This window comes from Pundamilia nyererei, unplaced genomic scaffold (genome assembly GCF_000239375.1).
Source record: "Pundamilia nyererei isolate P.nyererei 1_Seehausen unplaced genomic scaffold, PunNye1.0 scaffold00049, whole genome shotgun sequence".
In the NCBI taxonomy this organism is placed as follows: domain Eukaryota; kingdom Metazoa; phylum Chordata; class Actinopteri; order Cichliformes; family Cichlidae; genus Pundamilia; species Pundamilia nyererei.
In genome coordinates, this window is record NW_005187450.1 from 3,203,549 (window position 1) to 3,219,696 (window position 16,148).

General features: G+C 41.8%; 3 protein-coding genes across 3 annotated transcripts in view; all 3 read left to right on the top strand.

Moving 5' to 3' along the window:
* ubr4 (ubiquitin protein ligase E3 component n-recognin 4) overlaps window positions 1-5,414 on the top strand; it is a 54,622-nt gene extending 49,208 nt beyond the window's left edge. Inside the window, exons 86-98 of the mRNA XM_013910794.1 lie at window positions 20-136; window positions 263-453; window positions 634-807; window positions 904-1,003; window positions 1,116-1,334; window positions 1,412-1,525; window positions 1,734-1,876; window positions 1,996-2,121; window positions 2,207-2,401; window positions 2,586-2,810; window positions 3,125-3,215; window positions 3,443-3,605; window positions 3,929-5,414. Coding sequence (XP_013766248.1) covers window positions 20-136; window positions 263-453; window positions 634-807; window positions 904-1,003; window positions 1,116-1,334; window positions 1,412-1,525; window positions 1,734-1,876; window positions 1,996-2,121; window positions 2,207-2,401; window positions 2,586-2,810; window positions 3,125-3,215; window positions 3,443-3,605; window positions 3,929-3,993 — 1,923 coding nt within the window. The 3' untranslated portion in view covers window positions 3,994-5,414. The remainder of the gene's footprint in view (window positions 1-19; window positions 137-262; window positions 454-633; window positions 808-903; window positions 1,004-1,115; window positions 1,335-1,411; window positions 1,526-1,733; window positions 1,877-1,995; window positions 2,122-2,206; window positions 2,402-2,585; window positions 2,811-3,124; window positions 3,216-3,442; window positions 3,606-3,928) is intronic.
* A 3,702-nt stretch (window positions 5,415-9,116) lies between these two features.
* On the top strand, window positions 9,117-10,876 carry LOC102194049 (transcription factor HES-5-like). Its single transcript, XM_005733020.1, has 2 exons — window positions 9,117-9,579; window positions 9,697-10,876. The coding sequence occupies exons 1-2, from the start codon at window positions 9,418-9,420 to the stop codon at window positions 10,135-10,137; spliced, it is 603 nt and encodes a 200-aa protein (XP_005733077.1). The 5' UTR covers window positions 9,117-9,417; the 3' UTR covers window positions 10,138-10,876.
* Window positions 10,877-15,051: 4,175 nt separating this feature from the next.
* her12 (hairy-related 12) lies at window positions 15,052-15,806 on the top strand. The gene is made up of 2 exons (XM_005733021.1): window positions 15,052-15,129; window positions 15,214-15,806. Exons 1-2 carry the CDS (start codon window positions 15,061-15,063, stop codon window positions 15,619-15,621), a joined length of 477 nt encoding a protein of 158 aa, XP_005733078.1. The 5' UTR covers window positions 15,052-15,060; the 3' UTR covers window positions 15,622-15,806.
* The last annotated feature ends 342 nt before the right edge of the window (window positions 15,807-16,148 follow it).

Consider the following 16,148-nt stretch of genomic DNA (forward strand, 5'->3'; position numbering starts at 1 on the left):
TATGTTATTTTTCCTTCAGGCCTTAGTGGCAGAACAAGAGAGTAAGGATAGTGGTGGAGCCTCTATAGCAGAGCAAGTCCTGAGCATCATGGAGATCATTCTGGATGAGGCCAATGCTGAGATTTCAGAGGACAAGGTAACAATCTGAAGCTAATTTTATCTTCTGCTACAATCATAAAATCATACCCTCAAAAAGACCTTTTAATTCCGTTTTTGTGTTTTGTTTAGTTTTTTTAATTAGAAACTGTCTTGTCCTTTGCAGGGTAACCTTCTCCTTACAGGAGACAAGGATCAGCTTGTCATGTTGTTAGACCAGATCAACACCCTGTTTGTGCGCTCCAACCCCAGCGTGCTCCAGGGTCTTCTGCGCATTATTCCATACCTGTCTTTTGGCGAACTAGAGAAGATGAGGATTCTGGTGGAACGCTTCAAACCGTGTTGCAACTTTGACAAGTGAGCACTCAGCTTTTACTTACTAATTAGCACATGAAGACTTTAAAGGGGCTATTATTTTACATTTTAATGGATAAATCGGGCTAATCTTTGTAGGAGAACCATGCTCCTATGGGCACTTTTATAGTTAATTTAGTGAAATTGACTCTTATTTTTGTGTTTATGTTGTGTTTCTTTAAGGTACGACGAGGAGCATAGTGCTGATGACAAAGTGTTTTTGGACTGCTTCTGTAAAATCGCTGCTGGAATCAAAAATAACAGCAACGGCCATCAACTGAAAGATCTTATTCTGCAAATAGGAATCACACAGAGTGCACTGGACTACATGAAGAAGCATATCCCAAATGCCAAAAAGTAGGTCTCTTGTAGGTAAATATTTTGTATACAAGTACAAATGCAAGATTTTTTGTTTTTAAACCTCTTTTTTGTTTTTCTGAAATCTCCCATCAGTCTGGATGCGGATGTTTGGAAGAAATTCCTCTCTAGACCTGCTCTACCCTTTATTCTCAGACTTCTCCGTGGTTTGGCTACCCAGCATCCCCCCACACAGGTACAGAATGCTTTGAATATTAGACTAAACTGGAGTCAACTCAGACAGTTCTTTTTGTAAACACATGAACCTGTCTCCCTAATATAACTGAGTATCATCTTCTTTTGTCTAGGTGCTCATAGGCACAGATTCGATAACAAACTTGCACAAGCTGGAGCAGGTATCCAGTGATGAAGGCATAGGAACTCTAGCAGAGAACCTTCTAGAGGCTCTGAGGGAACACAGTGACGTCAACTTGAAGATTGAAGCAGCCCGCAGAGAAACCAGAGCTGAGAAAAAGCGTATGGCTATGGCTATGAGGCAGAAGGCTCTGGGAACTCTTGGCATGACGGTATTTTTTTTTTTTTTTTATTACCACAGACTTGAATTGAAATGTGGATTTTATTGTAAGCTTTGTTTGTTTTTCAGACCAATGAAAAGGGGCAGGTGGTGACAAAGACTTCACTCTTGAAGCAAATGGAAGAGCTGATAGAGGAACCAGGCTTGACCTGCTGTATCTGTAGAGAAGGTTACAAGTTCCAGGTATAAAAGCACATACAGGATTGAGGGAAGTTTGACATTATTTAACACTGAAGACGTCTGGTTTTGGAATTCTATTTAAAGTATCAGTAGCCAAATTGTAGATAATTAAAATGACACTCTTATCAGTCTGATTTGCTGGTTTTCTTGGCATGCTGAAATTTGTTGTTGTTTTCAGTTCTCATTTTCATTCTGGTTTCTCTTTCACTAGCCAACCAAAGTCCTGGGTATTTACACTTTCACAAAGCGTGTAGCCTTGGAGGAATTTGAAAACAAGCCTCGCAAGCAGCAGGGTTACAGCACTGTGTCGCACTTTAACATAGTCCACTATGACTGCCATCTGGCAGCAGTCAGGTAGCTACAAACACCAGCATTTACTCTGTGGTGATGTTTAGAGTACCCCTTACATTCTTTCTGCAGCCCCACTTTTCATTTTTTTTGTAATACATGCCTGTTATTTTTACTTATTTTAGGCTGGCTCGTGGGCGAGAGGAATGGGACAGTGCTGCTCTCCAGAATGCTAACACCAAGTGCAATGGTCTGCTTCCTGTGTGGGGGCCACATGTGCCAGAATCAGCTTTTGCTACATGCCTAGCAAGGTTAAAAGAAAAAATCAGCATAAATTAGAGAGAACATTTTCTTCATGTGGCACAATTTCTTCAACCAAACTCTTTTACTGCACAGGCACAACACATATCTTCAGGAGTGCACAGGCCAGCGAGAGCCCACATACCAACTCAACATCCACGATACCAAACTGCTGTTCCTCCGCTTTGCTACTGAGCAGTCATTCAGCGTGGACACAGGAGGTGGAGGTCGGGAGAGCAACATCCACCTCATCCCCTATATCATCCACACTGTTCTCTATGTCCTCAACACGTATGTACATTTTTGATGTGCACAGAAAACACTTGCTGACATTTACTCAATATTGATGCTGAGGTGATACATGTGTGGGACTGTTGAGGCTTAAAATAAAACACAAATCCAAAGTTTGATTTTACAGCTCATAGTTCTCATTCCCATCTCACCTTATTTCACTTTGCAAATTCTGTCACTGTAGTACAAGGGCTACGTCCCGAGAGGAGAAGAACCTGCAGAGTTTCCAGGAGCAACCATGTGAGAAATGGGTTGAAAGCTCATATGAAGTTGAAGGGCCCCACTATTACACCATCCTGGCCATGCACATCATGCCACCCGAACGGTGGAGAAGTTCTCGTCTGTACTTCCTGCGGAGACTTCTGGGCACTGCGCATGCCCGTAAAGTCTCGGCAGCCTGTGCAAACAAGTATGAGACCTTTCCTTTCCTGTCTCCATTTGTTTTACACTCAATGCAGGGCACCTTTGTCTGTGATATTAATTAAATCCTTCAAGCAGGGAGCAGGTTCAGTGCCAAATTATTAATTTGTTTGCCAATAATTCCAACAGGAAACTTTTACACTAGTGTAATTTTATTTTGAATACATCTAAGACATGTGAGTATTGACCAGTGAAGCAGGTCAGAGTTATAAATTTAAAAAGAAAAAGGAATAACCATTGAATGTTGTGTCCATTATTTGTCTCAGAAGGTCTTCATCCACATCTTCTCTTATCTATTCTCAGGCTCACAGATAAAACACCAAAGGAATATGCAGTGTATCGCTCACCTCTTCTTTTCTGGGGCCTGGTGGACCTGGTCTACGACATGTTCAGGGTAAAGTATTTTGCCTGTCGATACTGTAAAACGATGGTATTATGCTCTTTCAATTTTGGGGATGCTTTGTAAAAATAGGAATCATTACCTGTAGAAACAGAATTCAGAATGTTGTTTGTTTGGGGGGGGGTGTTTAGGGACATTTTCAATCTAATGGGAACATTCACATTAGACAAATAGATAATATACTGCAATTCCCTCTTCTGCTCTTGATTTTGTTTTTACAGAAGGTACCAACCAGCAACACAGAGGGCGGCTGGTCCTTCTCACTGGCAGAATATGTCCGTCACAATGACATGCCCATCTATGAGGCCTCCGAGCGTGTGCTCAGGGCTTTCCAGGATGAACTCATGCCCGCTGAATCCCTGTCAGAGTTCTTTGATGTTGTAGGTCAGTATGCACACACGCACCTATGTTTCTGGCTGATACTATTCTGATACTACTTCTTTTTAGACAAAATAAATCATCTCAGATAGAGAAAGCCCACAAAAAAGAATGTTTTGGTAGTGAAATTTCAGTGAAATCCATCTCAAATAAATGCCGTCAGTGAATAAGAGGATTTGCATTATTCAGTGCAGAAGTATAAACAAGCTTCACAGTTTATTTTCGTCTTCTCTTGTGCCATTTTTCTTTTAATTTACGACACTTCTTTTCTGGTGTGAATAATAAACTGTGGTGTTGGTCGAATGTTACTATTAAACTTTGTTTTTCAGGTCTCCTCTCTGAAATTCCAGACCCGGACCTCTTCCTGCAGGATTTGTTGAACTCTTTGCCCTAATGGCCAACCTCAAACCACAACCCCTCAAACACAAAACGCCCCCGCAATTATCATCTGGACACCTACCAGCTGAACAAAAATTTACTTTTTACACACTGATATTCACACAGTGTATACACCACGCTTCCTACTTAACTCCCACTCCCATATGACATCTTCAAATGATCTTTAAGCAGAAACTATGTGTAGTTTAAAAAAAAACAAAGAAAAAGAGAAAAGATCCATCTCTGTAAAGTTTAACACAGAAACACCGTGCTGTCAAAGGTTGGGGAGGGCACACAAAACAGAATTTACACTTTGATTCAAACTCTTTCAGACTAGAGTTGAGATCACAACTGGTTTTGTTTCAGGAAGCTTGAGGGAAAAATGAAGCAGGGCTCTGCCGACCACCCAGCCACAACCATTCACATCTGTCACCATCAAGGCATCTGTCTCTTTATGATGCCATAGATGATCAAAAAAAGGCCAGCTGAATTTAATGATTCATGTGAAAAGAAGAAATAATAGTTTTTTTTGTTGATGGGAACAGCCTACGAATTCTGTTTTGTTGTGATCCTATCTTTTGGCTTTAAACTCCTCCCCCTCTCTTTGGGGTACAATAACTAAAATGTTTTGGGTATTTGACCCACCACCTATGAAGAGCGGCATTTGATTTTAACTCCTTTTCCTTTGTTTTGTTTTTTTTCTTTCCATTTTTGTTGTGCTTTAAGTTTTTTTTTTTGGTAAGGGTTTTTTAAAATGGCAGAAGGTTTCACTGTCACATGGTTGCAAGCTAACCTGTCCTTTTCTTCTGGGCTTTTTGCTGTTTGATCTTCATGTAGAGTCTAACTGGAATTTGAGTGACGGACAGGGAAACAAAAAAGCAGTTTGGTTTTATTTTTTTCTTGTATCGACCTTGGAAGCAAAGAGGGGGAAAGAACAATGAAGTGTTTTATTTTCTTCCACAAAGCTATGCCTTGGTGATGAAGTAAACTTTGGATTGATGAAAACATTTCCATCTGTTGCAATGAAACACCAGACTTGTCTAAATGAATAATAAACATAGACCTACATTATATCCTTTACACTTTTTCTCTTTTGACTAATTATTTTGACTTTTTTTTTTTTTCCCTCTTGAGCCTCTCTGCACTCTTTAATTTAGGTTTTGGTTTTCCTCAAAATTTCTGGAAACACACACGTCAGTTTCCAGAACAGATTTCTGGAAAGCAAAGTCTCACTTTTACCCTCAACAGTTGAGCAAACTTTGAACTTACAGTTATTACAGAACCCTTGTACTCAAGAGTTGAATGCATGGTGTGGAGTTCACCCAGTTTCTCGTCAATTCACCTATTCCCGCTGCTATACGATGTTTAACTGTTGCTGAATGTCTGCTTTTTGAATTTAGCCTATGATTAATAAAGCCGTAATAATTCCAAATCTGATTCAGGGTAACCTCTTCTGTTCCGGCTGGTTTCTAGATTTGGGGAAAAATATTAAAACCTGCACCTTTGTTTCCTTTAATCGTTTGACAGTGCTCATAACACTGCTGTCTGTAAACATGCACAGAATACAAATGAACTCTAAATAATGTGGAAAGTGTAGTTTAAATTGGATCTCATATCTATTGGATTGATTTAGTCTTTGACGGTTTCATTAAAATTAATTTCTTCACATTTTGCTTCAAAGGCAACATTTTCTTAGAACTTCTTTAGGTGGTCTTGAGAAATAGTTCCCCAGGCTCTCTGAAGGTCTGGATCCTGGATGCTTCGAGAAGCCTGGAGAGCTGTTCCTGAAGACTACTTAAAGTATATCACAAGAATGCTCCCTAATAGTTTAGACGAAGAATAGGAAGACTGTTACAACTGCACTGTTTTTCCCCTTTATATATTTGCACATTTCAACTAACTGCTGCACCTACTTCCAAGTTTTTCAAGCATAATGTAAAGAAATGAAGGGTGGCTAGAGACATTTTGCGCAGCACTTTACATCAATCAGTATACTTTTCATTAAAAATGCAGGCATGTGCGTAGTGGTGTAAGATGGTAAGTCCCCAGTCTGATTACTTCCTCTTTTCATGCACAGAGGGTTAAAACTCCAGAAATGTATTTAAGAACACTTTTATAAAAGTTTGCAGCTTTAAAGCAGAGCTCTGAGAATTTATGGTTGAATAATTGTGGATCACATGTGAAGTGTTGTTGCATTAATGCACACTAGAGGGTGACATTGATTATGACACTAAAGTGCAAGATATGGAAGTCGAACCTTTCGGGGCTCAACACAGAATCATAATTTAATCATTTACATTTTGAAAGTGCCGGAGCAAACAAAATAAAGAAATGTATATATTTAATCCATTTTGTTAGAAAACAAAACAAGCAGCACATGATGGGAAAACATGTCATTTTACTTAAAATTGCACAGGAAAGCACATTGCACTTTTCACTTATGGCTTTCAGCAACAAATTTTATAAATGACTGACAATATCTTAAACATTTACAAAATATGCATTGGCATAAAATTAACTTTTACCCTTTATACAAAGGAATATGACTTTCAGTTTAATAAAACTGTAATAACATGATCTTAAAGTTCTAAGAAGTACTTAGATTTAAGGCATAATATGCACATTTCTAGGGCCTGTGCAATGACCAATAGGATCACGGTGCAGGTAGTCACAGTTAATGAGAACTCCCATCTTTTCCACCATTTGTGCTTAAGAAGACATTTGGAGAAAAAAGTTTATAAAAATGCCTAGATTTTGTTTTCCTCTTCGTATTTCAACCCTCTTTCGGTGCACTTCTTACTGGCAACACAAAGGCGACACATCCTCAGAAGGTGAGGGGAACAGCCTCATGGCCTCTCTGGAGGATTTGGTGTAGCCATTATGGAAAATGAAGGCCTTCTTCACTGTGAAAAAGGAGACAGTCTTGTCCCACACGTCAGAGCTGCTCATTCCAGTGCTTAGATGGCTCTCTAACGTGGAGCGGAGCCTCACTGCTCTGTCTGTGCACTTCCTTTCCAAAATCATCATCTTACACAGGCTGTGGAAGGAGATGGAGAAACATCAAATTAATGGTAGATTCAGAGAATTGAGTTGTTTCCAGGAGAAAATACCAGCATGCTTAAATATTGACGGCACATGTAGAAATGGTTTTGGTAACATTCATTCAACATAAAAAAAAAAAAAAAAAGGAAAAACTTTCAATCACTTTTGAGTCAAATTCACAGATGGTGGAAGAAACATTGCTGTGATGCCTGTTCAAAACTAGGATCAAGCCTAGGATGATCTACAATGAAGTTTCTTGTATTCGAGCTTACGTTGTGTGTTGATCCCTCATGGCGAATATGCAGTCGGATGGCGTCCCGTGAGTCCAGGCCCGTGTGGGTTACAAGAAAACGTTCAGGGTTATGATTTTACCCACAGAGACCTCCCTCATTTATATACTTATGCCAACTTTCCCACTGATTTAATGTGATGTTGGTTCTCACAGTGTTTGGCCAATCACAAAGCAGCATTATGACAATAGGATGTGAATGAATTAGTTGAATTCATTGGGGTACAATGGCCCCAATCCAAACAAACAGGTGGGAGGGGCCCATTGCTTGCCCCTTGTTGAGGGAGATTTCCTTGTTATTGTATCCACTGGGATGATATGTGGTGGGAACGTGGAGGACAACATCTGTCTGAGGACGTTCTTCCTGGAGGAGAAAGACGTCCATTGGTGGGCAGAGTTTCCAGATAGGCAACCTAAATATTTAGATACATTTTTGGAAATGTGATCTATGTGAGGGCAACAAAAAGCATCATCACAGACTGGATCTGCATCTAAGTGTTGTTAGTACCTGTTATATTAGTCTTTAATATAGAATAATCCCTTTTCTGTTGCAACAAGCTGAGAAAGTGAAGTGGTTTTCACTTTTTTCTCAATTTCTTAAACTTTTCGTGTCAAACAGTGTAAGAGTTTTGCACCTTTTTATTCACAGATTCTTAAAAAAAGTTCATCATCCTATCCAGAAAGTTTCCCACCCTCCACACACACACTCCCTATTCTTCTTATTTAACTTTCTGTCTCTATTTCAGCCTCTCCAATTCTCACGGTAAACATCTCCCGCGCTTGATCGGCCGACAATGGCATACAATCCATCCAGATGGTGTGCCTGGAAGCCCTGTTGACAGCCCTGTTTTCCTGGGTGTGTGCGTGCATGTGTTGTTAGTGGGGCTCGAAGGGGGGGTTGGTCACTCAATCTTTGTGCAATGGGGCACACTTCCTTTGTGCAGGCGGCCTCAGAGTCATTAAACACTGAAGTGTGGGAAGCCTGGGACCACAGCGGCTCCCACGTTCCACACAGGCAGGAAGGGAGCGTGTGACTGAGACGTGGCCAGCGGCATGCAGGTCAGCCAGCTGTGTGAGTGTGTGTGTGGGGTAGGGAAAGTGAATGAGAGTGTGGCTGTCTGCATGAGTTTGTGGGGGGTTGCCTGATGTGTCAGCATGTGCTGGGAGCGTGAAAGCTTAAAGCTGAAGCACTTTACAATTCACACACAGCTCTAATCACGTTCATCAGATTAAAGCTGACAAACTGAAAACCAAACGTGTCGCTAATGAGTTATAACAGGCAAATTTTGAATGGCAGTACTTTTTTGTAACTGAGAGAGTACACTTTGCATCAGCTCTACAGTCTTTAGATGTCACACAAATCTCTATGAAAATGCTTGAGATTGGTGAACGTAATGAAAATTAGCTGCGATTAATCACTAATACTTCAGCTTCATCAGGGCTGGATATTGTGAGAGTGATTTGGTCAGATTATACAGCTGTCTCTCAAGGATTGTACTAAACCTTGAATGAGGAAACACCTTATAAACATATAACAGTTTAATCAGATTATCTGAAAAAAGGGTTAAATATTCATAGTCTAAATATTCTCTTTTCTTTTTCAGCAGAATAGTTTTGATTTGCAAATCTGTTGCTTTCTTTCTCTTTGAATCTTTGAGGAACCTCAACCTGTTGCACAGCTCTGAAAGTCTGCCATTTCACACTGGTGGAAGTGGCTGCATGTTGGTCTTTCTCTAATGCTTGGCCCTCTGTAACACCCACGTGTGCCTGGTGGCAGAGGCACTTTGTCTTCAATTACGTGGCGGCGAAGATGACATGAGACAGCGGCATGCTTCCCTCTGGGGTCACCACTTTCCCATATCAGCACAAGCACCGGGTCAGTCTCCCATCTACCCCCACTCAGCCCCCCTCCCTCTGCCCACTCCACCCCGGGCTTTCTCTTGCAGTCTATTCCTCCACCTGCTCCCCAGAGACACACTCATTGTCCCCACGGCTATAAACACTTCATTGAGCATGTGGCAGCCCTGCTTTCCTCAAAGCCCTTCCCAGCACTCCCATTGGCCCGGGGACTGTGAGAAACTCCATCAAGCCTAAGACTCACACATTCATATGGAGATTTGGGTGTATAAATACAGGGCAGTGGCAGAGGAGAGGAGAACGCAGCTCAGATCCAACCAGCTCTTCAACCCGAGTAGAGACCCTGACTCCACAGCAATGGCTCCCTCTGTTTTTGGACAAGCAAACAAGGAACACCTGACCCCTGCTCACAAGGTAAATACTTTTTTCAGAAAAGTCTCATAACTGGATTTGTGTTGGTACAAATAATTCAATTAAAAGCAATGTTCAATTTGACTAAAATACCTTTTTTTTCCTCCTTCTTTTCTTCAGCTGAGAAAGCCAATGGTAGAGAAACTACGCAGAGACCGCATCAACACCAGCATCGAGCAGCTGAAATCCCTGCTGGGGCCCGAGTTCCTCAGGCAGCAGCCTGACTCCAAGCAGGAGAAGGCTGACATCCTGGAGATGGCTGTGTCATATCTGAGAAACTGGCACCAGCAGCAGAAGCAGGCCGGCTTGACCTCTAGCCCAATGGTGGCTAGCGACGGTTACTCCCACTGCGTGCAGGAGGCTGTCAGCTTCCTGTCCCACTGCCAGGTCCAGACTCAAGCCCACAGGCTGCTACTCAGCCACTTTCACGGCCTGCAGGCGTCCAGCGGGACCAGTCACAGTCCCTGCAACCTCCCCTCCCCTCCTGGCTCCCCACTCCATCAGGTCAGCTCCAGCAAGGGCGTAAGCCAGGTCAGCTGTGCTCTGTGGAGGCCCTGGTAACATGGAGGCGGGATCACCTGTGAACCGAGAGAGAACTACGTCTGTGAACGTCATGGACAGAGAGTTAAGGACTTATAGAGAAGTCTGCTTTCTTCTGCTTTAGCAGAAGATTCAATACTGTCAAGTGTTTTATTTTGTGGTGAAATCAGCACAATGTGCCGGTACTCCTTTGGAAGGACTGAAATGATTTAGTGTATTATATATGATACACGCTTTATTATTTGGAGTGCTCATTCTGTGAATGCGTTAATTGTCCCTGTGGGAAAACTGCTCCTGACTTTTTGTTTGTTTTGCAAACATCATTGAATTATATTAACCACGTTGGTTTGAAACTATTTAAGTGTCCGAGACACTGAACGATGTGTTTACTGTTTGTCCCTGATGCTGAGTGTCACTGATTGACGTGTTTCATCAGTTTGCTGTTGATGAATCAAAAACAAGCCATATAGAGATCCCATGGATCCATCTGTACTGTAAATCTTATAACGATTATACTTTGTTCTATTTGTAACCATCATTTGGCCTGTGTATGAAGGATACTGATACTGTAACCATTACCTGTCCACTTGTAATGTTCATAATGGATTTTTAAAATCTTCATAACAATGCCTTTTATAAAGGCCTTTTGCACTGATATCAATCTTTGTAAAAAAGAATCTGATTTATTGCTTCCTTGAGGAGTTTGATATTGAAAAAAATAAATAAATGAGAAACTTCTGATGAAGTTCTGCAAATATAAGTAATCGCAATGTGCTTTCTTTTAAAGAAAACTACAGTGCTAAATATGTCTTGACTTATTACTGATTGATTCATTTCTGTACACCAGAGTGAGAGACAGAGAAGGGAGCTGGTGGAGTGGGGGACTAAAAACTTAAATTCAGTCATACTAGAACTGACAGCAGCTTTAGTTCAGTGTAAGAATTGAGCTCTGGTTCTTGTAAAGATTCATTAGGTTAGTGCTAAATATTTGGTGGTTTGATCACCATATATGCATCTATGGCTCCAGTAATTAGTCACTTACATCACTACAAACCTTCTAAACATTGTAAAGACTTAGGAAATGGGGAAAATAAAATGGCGATATAACAGAAACTCCAACTAGACGCAAGTTTTCACCATTTAAAGTGATGCCGATTAAAATGTACAAGTCTGTCTTTTTTTCTTGCCATAGTGCCAGGTGTATAATACATCTGTTTGCACAGGTCTGGTGGAGCTGAATGGTGGCACTCTACAAGTGCTTAAATTAAATTATAATTCTTACAAAATGACTACATTTTCAAGTCAGTTTAAGTGACAGTAATTTGAGCAGAATGCAACTAAAGAGTTTGAATCGTTAATGTTAATTTACTGATTCAGGAGAGTGTCTTGTTTAGCTAAATTTTGATTTGAGATTTACCACAGGTATCATTAACATGTCATCTTATCCGACCTGGTAATCATCAACAGGTGCTTAAAAAAAATCAAAAATCAGTATGTAGACGCCCCAGCAGGCCACATATGCCGCTTTTCTCTGTTGTGATTGTCTTGGTATGTTGTGCAGTGCTTGAGTTATCTCTCAAGTGCCACAAAAGTCTTTCACAATTATTTGTGTGTGCTGAAGTTGTGGAGAATGTGGGACTTTCTCAGGGTCTAGTTTGCCAGGCCAGATGGTCTGGCTGAAGCTGCCCCCCCCCCCCCCCCTTCAACAGGAGATCAAACACCATAGCTAATGTGATGTGTAACAAGACACACTTCTATTGTTCCCATCTTGGGACCAGTGAATAGGCGCAGAGTGTGGGAAACGGGAGATACCACACTCACAGAGAGATGGCTGACGGGAAGCAGCTCTGTGCCGCCGCAGGTCTGAGCAATGGCCGAGACTTTATGGCATGAATTCAGCGCTCTCAGGCGGCTGGTGGGAGGGGGACTCGTCTTCCCACACACTTGTAGACAAAGACCCCCAGCAGCCATGTAGTGCACACCAACTTCCAAAGGAGGAGAACTTCGCACTGACATGATGACAAAGAGAAAAAAAGAGATTTAAAAAGTGCTGGGCTCATTGAAAGTTACTGGATTTTTTTTTTTGATTTTTCAGTAATGACAACAGTTTTAAGTAGTACTGCTGATATGGGCCACACAGATGTAAGAGGAGAAAGAGAGAGAAAAAAAACAGGGCTCCATTACAGTGAATTTTAATTATCTCATTACCTCCAGAGATCCGAGATTTACTTTTTTACCTGCTTTAATCTCTCCCATATCAGATTTATTGTGAATCATTGTTCAATACCTGTAGCACTTTTTGAGCATTTTCTACTGTGCCGATGCTGCTTTTACATGACTTGTGGTGGGGATGCTGCCACTGACTGGACTCACTGCTGTACAAAAGTCTTGAGACTCCCCTCATTTATTTATTTTAGATTTTTCTATGAAAATGGGAAATATGGGCATTGAAAAATGTGCAAGAAGAAATGGAAATATAGTGTATAAGACAAAAACAGACAATTGTATAATCTAGTGAGTTCCAATATTTGGTGTGACAACACAGCCTGAACTTTTCTGTGTTCATAATTTCATCAGTTTTGACAAGCTCTCAAACACCACCACCTGACTGCACAGATGGCTGTATGCTCACCCAGCTTTACCCCTCTCCTTACCTCCTCTGTACACATTGATCATGACTCAAACTATAAATGTCGACTTTGAATTCATCACTCTACCAGACCTGTTGTGTCTGACTTTCAGTCCAGTTCTGGTGTAATTTTTCATACCTCAGCCTTCTCTCTGTTTCCCCTCTTTATGACCAACCTTCCACTGAGACCACTTCTGATGAGGCTTATGAATAGTAGATGAATCAACTGAAGGGACAGATACATCCATCAGATCTGGTGTTAAAGCTTTTCTTAAATTTCTCCTATTTCTTAAAGACATGACTTTCAGATACTGTACACCTGATGTAAATAGATGTAAAGACACTGCAGAGACACACTTCAAAATGGGCAGAGATATGCCAAGTTGGCTACTAAGACCTCTTTGGGAATCACCTTGTTCGTGTAAATATACTATTTTATGACTCTCAAGCTGTGTTATTTTTAGCAATTTTCATACATTTCAATAAAGAAGTAGGTTTAAATTATATTATATTATATGTTTTTGCAACAGGCTCCTAGTAACAAAGTGCCTATGTGTTGTGCCAGTGTTGTGTCTTTTATGTGTAGACACAACACTGGTTCATCACTTGAATTAGGGGCCTTTTAATTATTGAATGACTCATAGTTTAGCTTAACAAACAAACAAGAATCAAAAACAAAATTGGTTACAAAGATGCACGTCCCAAAACCTTCAGAGAGCCTGGAGAACTATTGACACTTTGAAATATTACAAAGGAAAGGTCTGGCTCCTCGGAAGCAAAGTCTAAAGAAATCAAGGGGCGGCCCAAGACTTTTAACAGTACTGCATCTCTGCAGTTCTTCCTTTGTGATGAAACCTTTAGTTCTTCTATCAGCACTATACATGGGTAACTGAAAGAACAGACCAAAACCTCCATACAGACAGGCAGTGAAGCCAGTTGACTTGATTTTTCCCAGATGGACCAGGACACAGAGTTTCTGTTTGAGCTGCAACAAAAGATCAATTAACATTCCTCGGAGCGTGGAGGAGCGGCATGGCTTTTGGAGCCCATTTAGCCTGATGTTGGGGGCTGGTGGGAAACTGGGGAGATGGGACTACTCACACTGCGCCCACAAGGCCAGCTTCACATCTGGGGCCAGCCAATGATGGAGGCCCTCAGAGGCACACTGCCAGCCCCGCTCATAATGCCATTAACTTGACACTAATTTGACACAGTTCATTTACAGCAGAGTCTGCAGACCCTCGGGGGAAGCGAGGCAAGGACTTTTGACTAAAGGCTGCCAACAATTTTTCAAAAGAAGTCATGACCAGTAATAAAGATATCTGCAAAATATGCTAAATTTATTAGTTTCGTAATAAATTCATGACTCGGTGACTCTCTCCAGCAGGGTGGCACTTTTGGGTCTCTCTTTGTTTGTCTTTCTATATGGGGGCAAATATAAACATGGCTAATATGCGCTCCCGCCCCTGTTTGTCTTTAATAAGAGGAACAAGAGGCTGAGTAAACGCCTCACGCTGTGCGTCAACACAAGCGCAAAAAAAATCGCTTGTTGGGCATTTTGAAGCGCACGCGTTGGTCGGCCCGGCTCGGGCCAGACAACTTACGCCACTCACCTCCTTTCACACCTGGGTCGTCTGTAGCTTTGAATATGCGCGAGATACACTGCTGAAGCTTTCCCTCACTCGCGATCCCCGTGGGAAACCTTAATGTCAAGGCTTGAGTGGGGCGGAGTTGGAAAAGCAACAGGTGGTAGACGAATAAGTTTCATCTAAGACTTCTTTGATTGTCCTGTCCTCAACTTTGATGGGACTGCCTGGAGTCATACCCGAGGCCTTTATTATTCCAAAAACAACATTTTCTGTCCTCTCCACACTTTGCTATCTGAGCAGTAAAGTGCTCAAGTGTTCTTTGAAGGGGCATTTATATTGTTTTATTGCAGTAACTCATTTGGTCCTTAACTGCAGTCACCCCCTCCCCCTGGAGAGATTCTCTCTTTTGTGTATTTTACTCCCTCTGATCAGAATTCAAAAAACAGGAAAAAAATCTGATCAATCCAGCTGATGTAAATTCGGAGATAGCACTTCTGATTAACTCTTAATTGCCTGTTGCTTATCTTGGGAAACATGCCCAGCAGAGATAAATGCTCTCTGAGTTATTGACATCTCCTCCATTGTTGTTGTTGGGAGTCCCACTGGTCAGAGTGTGGGAACCCCAGCCCTGCCTCAGCCACATGACTTTGTTATGCTAATCTCCCAGTATAAAATGAGGAGCGGCTCCTCCAGAGACATCACTGCTCACTTCACCTCTGCAGAGACATGGCTCCTTACTCAACAAACTACTCCTCTGTTCACCACATCAGGATCTCTGAGAAGGATAACATTAAAGTGAGTACCACAGGAAAATTTTAGATTGGCTTGTGCATTGCTGACTTGAAACGTGAACTTACTTGTCTGCCTTCTCCTTCTCAGATGAGGAAACCCATTGTGGAGAAAATGCGCAGGGATCGCATCAACAGCTGCATTGAGCAGCTGAAAGTCATTCTGGAGAAGGAGTTTCACAAGCAAGAGCCCAACTCCAAGCTAGAGAAGGCTGACATCTTGGAGATGACTGTGAGCTTCCTGAGGCAGCAGCTGCAGACAGGCCTCTGTCAGAGCGACTACAACCAGGCCTACTCTCAGTGTTGGAGGGACCCTGTGCACTTCCTTTCAGCTGGCTCAGAGGCTTCTCTCGCCCCTCTGCAGGGACTCCAGCAGCAGCAAGACCAGAAACTCCTTCAAGCCCAGACAGCCAGCAGCTCCTCCCCAGTCTGCTTCACACTCAGGCCCACCACAGTGCAGGACAGCGGGAGCAGAGGCCCCGTGTGGAGGCCTTGGTAGAGGCAGAGACTGAGACATGAGGGGTGCTGAACTCTCCCTCACTATGTAGGAAATATATTTTTCCAGCCTGCTCATTCCTGATGGGTTTCCTTAGCGTCTCATCACATTGATGGACAAGTAAAAGCACCGGCTGTCACGTAGCTGAAGATCCCGCTGTGACTCTTAATACGTACTTTCCCTTTGCGTTTAAAGCTGGAGGTTGATTTTGATTTTGAGTATTGATAGTTTTGTTGTTTACTCCAGTGGAGTTTTATCTTTGGACTACTCGATGTTACTTTATATGTGTCTGCCATACTGTGTTTATGGACAGCTGCTGTGGAGAATATTTCTCATCTGTTTTGATGTATCTATGCCAAACTCGATGTGTCAGTATGATTACAAAGCGTGTGTTTTGCGTGTAGATGGGTTTACATTTTTAACATGTTGTACTGAGATGTTTATATTGCTGTTCTGCTATTGTGTAAAGGTTCTTAAAACTCATTCCTAACATTTGTACGACAATTAAAAATAAAAAGAAACAATCATTA

Bases quoted from the DNA above. Each gene is read 5' to 3' on its own strand.
- LOC102194049 (XM_005733020.1), top strand. From the start codon at position 9,418: ATGGAGATTTGGGTGTATAAATACAGGGCAGTGGCAGAGGAGAGGAGA. The intron at 9,580-9,696 runs GTAAATACTTTT...TCTTTTCTTCAG, and splicing joins ACCTGACCCCTGCTCACAAG to CTGAGAAAGCCAATGGTAGA.
- her12 (XM_005733021.1), top strand. From the start codon at position 15,061: ATGGCTCCTTACTCAACAAACTACTCCTCTGTTCACCACATCAGGATC. The intron at 15,130-15,213 runs GTGAGTACCACA...TCTCCTTCTCAG, and splicing joins CTGAGAAGGATAACATTAAA to ATGAGGAAACCCATTGTGGA.